At 37.1% G+C, this 10,455-nt stretch overlaps 1 protein-coding gene across 6 annotated transcripts in view; it reads left to right on the top strand.

Moving 5' to 3' along the window:
• sgsm2 (small G protein signaling modulator 2) overlaps positions 1–10,455 on the top strand; it is a 180,538-nt gene that overhangs the window by 165,780 nt on the left and 4,303 nt on the right. For all 6 annotated transcript variants that reach the window (XM_008425221.2, XM_008425222.2, XM_017308193.1 and 3 more), the window contains 2 exons: positions 5,177–5,273; positions 9,251–9,418. In XM_008425221.2, the coding sequence (XP_008423443.1) occupies positions 5,177–5,273; positions 9,251–9,418 (265 nt within the window). The remainder of the gene's footprint in view (positions 1–5,176; positions 5,274–9,250; positions 9,419–10,455) is intronic.

Here is a 10,455-nt window from a genome sequence, read left to right as displayed (position 1 = left end):
ATGGATGGATGGATGGATGGTGATGTAAAACCTTATAATTAATGGCATTAGCTCCAGTTCACACTCCAGACCAGATGGTGGCGGTATTGCACACTTTCATTTATTTAAAAAACGCCACAAAGAGAAGAAAAAACGAACGCAGGGAAGATAACAGACGCTGTTCAAATTCGCAATTTTTACTCGCATAATATTGCCTCAAAAGCAGAGAGGGCCTTGACAAGTCACTAATTTTGGTAAATTCAAGCTGGTGACATCCTAGTCCGAGTTAGACGACAACACAACTGGACAACAACCGATGGAAATGAAATGTGGGCCATGAAAGAAACCGAAGGGACGAAGGCTGCTAAGTGTTGCTAGCTGGTGGTAAGTTTGCTTATTAATTATCTTCATTTAATTATAAAGAGTGCAATAAAGATATATAACTTACGTTGGTTTCATAAATAAATTATTTTATCAATTTTATTGTGACTTGTATGATTATTACAATAGGAATCATTCAGTTTCATGTTATAACTGCATAGAGGCTGTTTGTTGCGACTTATACTTTAATTCATAAACTTAACCTGGTTTTAATTAAGCTCCGTAAGACAGAGAGACTTTGATATTGTGAGGTTGTTGTTCTAACTCGTTCATCAATGATTTTATCTTCAACATATGTTTGCAGTCTAACTAAGCAAATGAAGATGAAAGAGGAAGCCAGAGAAATCGGGTGTTAGAAAACCTAAAGACTTTCCTGTCTCAGAAGAGGCTCTGACTCCACCAGATCACCAACCAGCTCCGAGGATGAACCTTCACATATCGTCTTCATGATGTAAGTTTGTTTTTTCAATGAGGAGCTAGCTACATTTTCAACAACCAAAACTGGTGTGTTACCAACACCAAGTGCTTAATAAACATGATTTGATTTAAAGGTAACTGGAAAGAATTGTTTTTCCCCCCCAGGCATCCGATCCCAATCATCATCAGTTCTTATGATGTCACATACATGGCGAGTCCACGTCTTAAAATTTTATTATTTTTTTGTTTGCCATTTTTATGTTCTCTTTAACTACAAATGCTTTCTTTGTTTAATTGCTCTGTTCTTTTTTGTAGGTTTCTGTAAGGTGCAGTGAACGGGAGTGTTCTGTAGTTGATCCTCACTTTCATGTTTTATTGTCACACTTAAATTTTCATGTTCATGTGTTCACTTTTGACCTGAAAACTTATAATTTAAGTTTATGTTTTGATTAAAATTAGACAGTTTCAAAATGTCTGTAATAAAACAATATTTGAATTACCTTGAACATCTTGTGTAATTAATCTTCCCATGTAATTGTAGCCTAAAACAATGTAAGTATTGTAGTGTAGTTATGCATGTCATTTACAAAATAGGTACGTGGGAGTAAAGACTTTCATGAGTAATTAAAATTGGAGTTTATTATCAATAGCAGGAAATCAAGTGTAACTTAAATACATTACTAATATATTAATAGTATATTTAAAATATATATTTTTAATATAATTGAGAGAATTATTACTCAAAATATAATAAAGCTCTGAAATATATTTAAAAAGTATACTTTAAATACACCAAGTACACTTGAAGTTGTTCCAAAAAAGTACGTATAGTATACTAAAATATACTATTAGTTGTAATTTAATACTATTTAAATACTACTAAAGTATACTAAGCACAAAATTAGTTGTTCTAAAATAGTACAGTTTAAGTACATCGATAAAAGTATACTAAAGTAAGTTAAAATTTAGTATACTAAAGTATACTTCTTTTTCACCTGGGTGTAGAGCCACATATTCAAATGAATGTATTTTAATGGTGTTATTACACTCTGTATTTACACCTTCACCATCCATACCAACTACCCACAATATGCAGAATAATTTTTCTATAGTGTCCAGGCATGTCAGATACCTATTAAAATATTAATGCTACCACAATATGAATGAAGTAAACAAAGCCTCAACACAATTTTCAAATTTTTTCACTCCAAGACACTCAAAGTGTCTTGAAAATGTATTTAAGGACTAAAAAAAGTGGATTTTGCATCATGTCCCCCCACGTCTATTTTGAGAAACTCATATTTTTCAATAAAATGTGTGCTAGGATGAGGTGTTACAGTCAAAAAAGCCATTTCACAAAACTGCAACACACTTTTTCACACAAGTCATGTGATCAACAACCAGATGTTAGTACAGACAGAAAAGACAAAGACAACAGAAAGTGGTAGGAGGATGATGATGATGATGTGGCATGTTTTTTAATGACTTATTGCGAGAACAAACTTATTCACATGTGATTTTGATTGCATTTCTTATTTAATGAAATTGTGAAATTGTGTTTTTTCTACATTAGCGGAATATCACAAAGTCACACATTTGTAATTGAAACTCAGTTTCTGGGGTCAGCAACTTGTTAATTAGTGTCCAACCTTTTTTTCAGTAACCAGTAATCCATCACGTTGCTACTTCCAATGCAGTCATCAGATTAAAGTAATTTATTCAAGTCACTGTGCCATTTTTGTCGTTTCACTTAGTAGAAAGCTTTCCTCCTGAGTCTTGGGGAGTTAAGTCTCATATTTAATACCAGACAGTGACACAAACATAAACAATGGAGGGTGGAGGAAATTGTGTTTTCTAACTGGAAATAAACCCTTTATTGAGTTTGTCATGATGTGGTGGTGGTGAGAAAGACGCACGTAGCCCCATGTTGACATGATAAAAGTTGATTTAATGACAAACTCCAATGAATTAACTCAAAAGACTCAGGCAGCACAAGGAAAACAGACGGCAACTGACTTTCTTTGACAAGGACCTGACAAGGAACACACAACACAGGTGGGTTTAAATACAAAGGGAAGGTAATCAGGGAACAAGACACACCTGGGAAACAATGACGGGGGAAGAGACAGGATACCACAGAGACTCACAGGGAAACAGATCTAAATAAACACCCAGAAAAACTCAAATCAACCTATGAAACAACTAATCCTAACAGAGTTTGTCAGCTAAAGATGACAATATTAAGTTTTGTTGTTCCCCCTATGCTGATGACAAAGTGCTGTTCTTAAACTTGTGAAAATAGGGAGGAGACAGAAAAACAAGTTGTTTTCAGTAGACGTTGGTGGATTGTTCCAAAATTTTTATAATATTGATAGCAGTGCAGTACCAGTATTGGATCAACACTATCGTGGTAAAATTGATGCAACGGTTACATATTTCATCTTAAAATTTTATTGGATTTTTGCATTGTAGTTTCTCAATAGTTTTGTTTTGATTTGTCAAATTATAATTTTCTGCACTTTGTTTAGGGAAAAATACACACACATTTGTTTAGTTTTCAATTGTTTCTGTTTATCAAATAAAATTTTATACTGCACTTTCAGCAACAAGGCATTTCAAAGTGCTTTACATCATAAAAATACAAAGTCATAGAAGACACAGTCAACATTTGAAACATTTAGTCAAGTGCCGTTGTTAATTGTTTCAAAAGCAACTCTAAACAGGCCAATTTTTAGTCTAGATTTAAAGGCATTCAGTATTGTAGGTGTTTTGCAGTTTTCTTGAAGTTTGTTCCAGATTTGTGTTGTATAGAAGCTGAATGCTGCTTTTCCTCATTTGGTTCTGGTTCTGGGGATCCCGAGCAGACCAGAACCAGATGACCTGAGAGGTCTGGAAGGTTTAAAGAACAGCAGATATGTAATGTATTGTGGTGCTAAACTGTTCAGTGATTTATAAACTAACAGTACAGTCACAGCCTCATTTTATTAAAGAATTTTGTAGACCAAAACTTTGACCAAATTCTGTCTTAGATTTTAACAAAATAATTCAAAGGAAGCCAACAAAAACACAGAAGAAGTTGTATTATTTGTGATATTTTGGCAGTGTGTATGAACAATTTTTGTATTCTGTGTATGCATGTGTGTCAAGTTACTTCCGGTTTGGTTTGCTGTGTGATCCCCACTTGAAAGCGATCGTTTCCACTGTGAAGTTTGAACTGGATTTCACTCAAAGTGCCTTTAATTTAGTTGACTCATCTTTATTTTTTGTATGATGGTAGCACATATAGCACATAGTCCATAGCCCAATAGCCCATAGGTGAAAAACCTCAAAAGAAACGAACACATCTATTACATTCTGAAATTAACAAGATAAATACATTGTGAATAATCAGATTTCTACCCCTTTAAACCAATTATTTGAAAAGAATAGCAAATATTTTATAGTAAAATTCAACAGCAATAAATAAGCATTTATCAACATTTTGTTAAATATTTTCACAAACATTCTGACCAATATTTCTTTCTTTTTTTTCTACTTTAACCAATAAACACCAAGTGTATTTTTCTTTTTAACTTACTAACTTGACTTCAGTAAGATTAAACAATTTAATACAACAATCAATCAGAGTTAATTTGCTGCTTCAATGAAATTCAGCAATGAGCAGCAGCATTGTGAGGCTTACCGGCTGTCTTTCACAGTTTGTAGAAACTTTTACACAGTTCTGAATTTGCATGCTACCAGCACTGTTTGCTTCTCATGCTCTCAAACAGGAATGACAGGTCAGTCACACCAAAAGTAGCTGCACTCTGATTGCTAGGAGATTGAAGATTGAGTCCACATGGTTCTCCTCACTAATAGGCAGAGAGGAGCTACAGAAAGGTGCAGCAAAGGGGAGTGACGGAGGGGGGTGGTTACCTATCAGTTCACCGGAACAATGTGTGATATTTAGTAGTGTGTATGTGCAATTCTAACCATTCTAACCATATTTAGTTTTTGAATCTATACAAAAATAAGATGGAAGAGAGCAGCTCTAATTTGGTTGCGCTCTTCCATATCTGGAGGAGATCTACAGGACCTGCTGCCTGTGGAGAGCCCGCAGCATCACCAACAACCCCTCACATTCCGACCACCCTCAGGAGGGGCTTCAGGGCAATAAAGTCAAGAACAAAGATTAAGTCTTCGAACCTACTAAACTATCTAGCTTCAAATTTATTTTTATGTTGAGACGGCGGGGGCTGTTGCTGGCAGCTTTTGAATATAACTAATAAAGTCGCTTGTAGTCAAGCAACTTTATTAGTTTGATTACTTTAAAAATCAAGTAATCAAGTTACTCTTTCAGGGTAACTTGGTGTTCCCACGAGATCCATTGTGTAAACTCTGCTGTCCCTCCTGCTGTCAGATCCTGGACTCTGAGCTGTTTGAGCTGATGCAGCAGAATGGAGACTACACACACTTCTACTTCTGCTACCGCTGGTTCCTGCTGGACTTCAAACGAGGTAAAGGCTCAACCTCACTGCATGCTTTAGCTCAATGAGGTGGACTCTTCTCCCGAACAGCTTCAGGAGGGTCACTTGCACCACCTGCACTGTGATATCAAAGGCCACACGAGAGACTGGTATGTTTGAAGAGTCCTTTAAAATAAACCCTCACTTTGTTTTTGTTTTTATTTCATTTATATCAGATGTTGTGAATTAATCAAAAGCGGAATAAGTTTTATGACTATGTATTTTACAACTGACAGTATGAAAAAAGGGTTTTTATCCTGTGCAGATAAACATCTGCTGTATGCATATATCATTAGGAAGGAAATTTAGACATACAGTGGATATAGAAAGTACTCAAACCCCTTTATTGTTTCACTCCGTCATTGCAGCCATTTACTAAAATCAAAAGAGTTTATATTATTTCTTATAGGGCTGTATAATTATGTCGATTCTACGATAGGTATCGATATTTTTCACCCTCGGAATGTATCGATTTTGACTCGCGGATTTTTCATCCGCGAGTATCGATACGTTATAGCATAGCTCTTTTTAACGTCTGGTTTGTAACGGCGTAGCAGCAAGACTCCGCCTCCCCCAGTCTCACTTTCAACTTGTGCTTAAAGTTCACAAAAACACACCAGTTTTTAAATTGTGTTAATAGGCCAAGTAAAACTGGAGTTATGTTAAAATTAGTAAACCATATTTTTCCTAATGTCAGAGAAATGTCAAAAGCGCCGCCATTCCCCGGCTTTTCCGGTTATGTGAAAATGAATGAGCTTCCAAAAAACGAAACGCAACATTAGATTCCTTTGTTTTTGTAAATCTCAAATATTCAATAAATAACGATGGGCTGTGTTTTGTTGCTGAGAGACGCAAATAACCGTGAAAGAAAGGCAGAACAGAGTAGCGGCGCGAACGGAGCAGCTGCAAAAGCAGTGAGATCGCGAAATTAATGCAAAGTTCGACTGGTGGCATCCGCTTTGTTTTTATCTTAGTGGTTTCTGTTCTGTATATAAAGGATTACCTGAAGAATGAACACGCAGCACATGGCTTGATAACATCCGAAGCAGGGGGCGCACCATGCAGCGGCGCTATGTTTTGAGCAGGAAGACGAAAAGGGGAAACCCGCAGCCGGAATCCGCGTCGCAGTGAGGATGTCCATGATAACAATGGCTGATCGATCATTCTTATTAGCAACTGACAAAGAGTATCAGAGACTGAGACTACGATGAGATCCTGGCAGTCTGAGAGGCAGTTACTCAGAGATCCAAGCAGGGAAATGGCGGCACTGCGCAGCTGCAAGGAGTCGATCACTACGGGGTGATGCGTAGCCATTCCCCCAGCAGCTAGAAGTAAACAGCTTACAGCCAAGGCTAACTCCGGGAGTCAAGGTAGAAAAGCATTTTCTCTATAGTCCAAAAGACTTTTTTACTCCAAAATGCAGCCAAAGTATGTCCGGAAGAAAACATTTGCATATTGAGTGTCTACAGAGGCTGATAATCTCCTCACTCAGCTCCTGGATCACTGTTAAAACTTTGAGTTTTATGTCAAATCCACATGTATTAAATAATTTTCTCATTGCATCTTTGATTCATTTTGTCCAGCTGTGCTGTGGACTGTTAGACTTTGTTCAATCAACAGGGGCGCGGTAAAGGGGTGAAAAGTGATGACAATTCTAGGGGCCCTGACCACTAGGGGGCCCTCCACAATTTAATTATTCATATTTTGTTCATAGACATAAAATAAAAAAATCGGGGTCAAATACAAAATTAATCGTATTGTATTTTTAAATATTGTTTTAAGCAGTAAATATGTAATGTTACCCCTCTCAGACCAAAAAACACAAATCCGTTTTTGCCCTGAATCCCCCTATCTGCGTTAAATGGTTCGTTCCTGCTTGGAACACTTGAGAGTGATGTATGCAGCTACAGTTAGTAGAGCTGCAGCAGTGCTGCTAAGAAAAATGATCAAATGAGGTTTTCAAAAACAAATTAGAGAGGGCAAGTGTGTTAATTTATAACCCAGTTTTTCTCCAAGAGAGGTGGGTAGATTGTGTGAGATGATCAACTATTTAACATAATTAGCTTAGCTACAGACTACTGTTTGCCTCCATTTTATTAGCATTTAATGAATTAAGGAAAAAAATTACCAACATATACATATATTTAACTTGTTCCCTATGCCTTTTAACACTTAACAGACGAGTGAGTGAGCAGAAGCTCTAAAACACGCTCCTCCTGACCTGTCCTCTCCTGAGTGAAATTAAAGCTGCAGTACGTAACTTTTATATAAATATTTTTTTTTCCACATATTTTTTTAAAACTGTCATTATGTTGTGACAATATGGTATGAGAGGTAATGTATTTCCTCTGCCTTCTCCCAGTGCTAGAAACAACCAGGAGAGTTTTAGTGCTGTCAATCACAATCTCATGTGGTGCTGCTCATCCTTCCTCCCCCTCGATTTGTGCCATGCACAGATTCAAGCTCTAAACTGAATGTTCAATTTAGTTAGCATAGCTACCAATGACGGCAGATAAACGGTTTCTTGTAATGATAAGTTGTTTCTCCCCCATTAGCACATTTAGTAGTGAGGGAATGAGGCTAATTGACAGTGCTAAGAGCGTCCTACTGGTTCTGAACGGTTCTGAATTTTGGTCAGAACGGTGCATTACTTTAACCAGTAATAGTAATTCAGGAAGGAGATGGAGGAGATTGTTTGTTTTCACAGATTATCTGTCTCATAACAAGCTGCTACGACATTGTGACAGCTTTAACAAATATGGAGAAAACATATTTTTTATTAAAGTTAAACTGCAGCTTGAATAAAATGCAACTACATAGCATTTTTTAGAAGTCTGGATTGCTTTATGTGTAGTTGCACGTTGCTTTTGACTTGCTCCTGGGGAGAGATATTTCAGTAATCTAAAACTAATAGAAAAAAATTCAACAACCTACTTGCATACTGGATGTGGACTGTTGAATGTTAAATTCATGAGCAGTAAATATTGTGCTAATTATCAGTATTGAACCAAAGAAAGCAAGGCTTTAAAACTGACACTTTTTGTGGGGCAAATAGACTCAAAAAAAATTTAACAGCAGCTGCGCGGGGGGGTCCAAAGAAAAAATTTTTCAGAGGGCCCAAGATTTCTGGCAGCGCCCCTGCCAATCAGAGTCAGGTATTGTGTAGTTGGTGCTTTTAATCAGTTTTCAGTTAATTAAATTCAAGTCTATGGAACACAAAATGTCACTAAAATCACTCTGTCCTTTTAAAATCTTTCAGAAAATTGTAAAAATGCATTAAATCTTATCGAATTATATTGTTTGCCAAATATTGTGATACATATCGTATTGTGATCAGAATATCGTACATCGTATTGTATTGTGAAATTATTGTATTGCTACACCCCTAATTTCTTATGAATGTACACTCAGCATCCCATTTTGACAGAAAATAACAGAAATGTAGAATTTTTTTTTTGCAGATTTAGTAAAAAAGAAAAACTGAAATACCACATTGTCATAACTATTGAGACTCTTTGCTTAGTATTGAGTAGAAGCACCTTTACTTTTTGTATTTCAGTGAACAGCCCAAGATGGATACAGAGCTCCTTGCATGTAAATGTCTCTCAATGGTAAATGCAAATGAACTCTGACCATAAAAGTATAAAAGTAAGACTATAAAAGGTTGGTTTGCGGTCTGAGAGAGAAATTTGAATGGTTGATTTGAAAGGTAATGCATGTACATTTTGGCAAAAAAATATGGATCCTGGACATTACCTTCTGAAGTCTTCTCCACTGGTAATTTAATATATTTTTCTTTGGGCTGCGTCTTTTGGCTTCATTGAAGTTATTATGGTAGTTAATAGAGTCGATCAGGCAAAAAAAAAATTGCTCTTAAGAAAAGCAACTGGTGAAGGGTTGAATCTGCCCAATTGCCCAACCTTAATATATATGTATATATGTGTGCGTGCGTGCGTGCTTGTGTGCAGAGCTTCTGTATGAGGATGTTTTTGCAGTTTGGGAGGTGATCTGGGTGGCTCCCAGGATCTCATCTCGCCACTTCGTCCTCTTCCTGGCCCTGGCACTGGTTACGCTGTACCGTGAGATCATCATAGACAACAACATGGACTTCACTGACATCATTAAGTTCTTTAATGGTACGACATGTTATTCACATTTCTATCATCAGGGAATAGTTTTTTATTCCTGTTAATATTACTATAGAGTACAACACTCTGGACAAATGTCCATCCATCCATCCATTTTCTTAAACCCTTGTCCCTCAGTGGGGTCAGGAGGGGTGCCGGTGCCTATCTCCAGCTAGCGTACCGGGCGAGAGGCGGGGTACACCCTGGACAGGTCGCCAGTCTGTCACAGGGCAACACAGGACACACAACCATGCACACACACACTCACACCTAGGGGCAATTTGGAGAGGCCAATTAACCTGACAGTCATGTTTTTGGACTGTGGGAGGAAACCGGAGTACCCTGAGAAAACCCACGCATGCACAGGGAGAACATGCAAACTCCATGCAGAAAGACCGGGGCCGGGAATCGAACCCAGAACCTTCTTGCTGCCAGGCAACAGCTCTACCAACTGCGCCACTGTGCAGCCCTGGACAAATGTCAAAAAACTAATTTAAAGGCTACAGTGTAGATATAAAATAACACACTCAAGTCCAGAGAAATGTGCAACTGAATCTGTTAATTTAAAAATGTATAAAATGCACATGTCTATTTGAGCATTAAATTTACAATAAGTGACAATAAAAAACTGCGAACAGAAAATATGTACAGATACCAGCATGGATGTAAACATGTATTGAGTTTGTTTTGATAACCAGAAAATTGTTAGGATGCAGCAGTCTGCTACTAACAGAGTCAGAGAAGGTCATAAGTTCATAAGTTCTGGAGCATAAGTTAATACCTTATATTTAACAGCAGCTGCAAAACCACATGTTTTGTAATGTGGTGTGTGTCACTACTATGTCTGCAAGGTATAAAGACTGAAATAATTCCTAACCTTTACTTTGCAAAACCATATAATCTCAGTTAGTTTGGATGGAGAGCCCTTTAAGTCTTGCCACATTAATGTAGTTGGATCTGAGCCTTTCTAGTGAAACTATGTCTGTATGTTTAGAGTCATGACATAGTGACTCTAAACATTATGCTGGCAGCTGACCATCCACTCT

The sequence above is a fragment of the Poecilia reticulata genome, linkage group LG13 (assembly GCF_000633615.1).
Source record: "Poecilia reticulata strain Guanapo linkage group LG13, Guppy_female_1.0+MT, whole genome shotgun sequence".
In the NCBI taxonomy this organism is placed as follows: Eukaryota; Metazoa; Chordata; class Actinopteri; order Cyprinodontiformes; family Poeciliidae; genus Poecilia; species Poecilia reticulata.
This window is presented reverse-complemented; position numbering and strand designations above follow the sequence as displayed.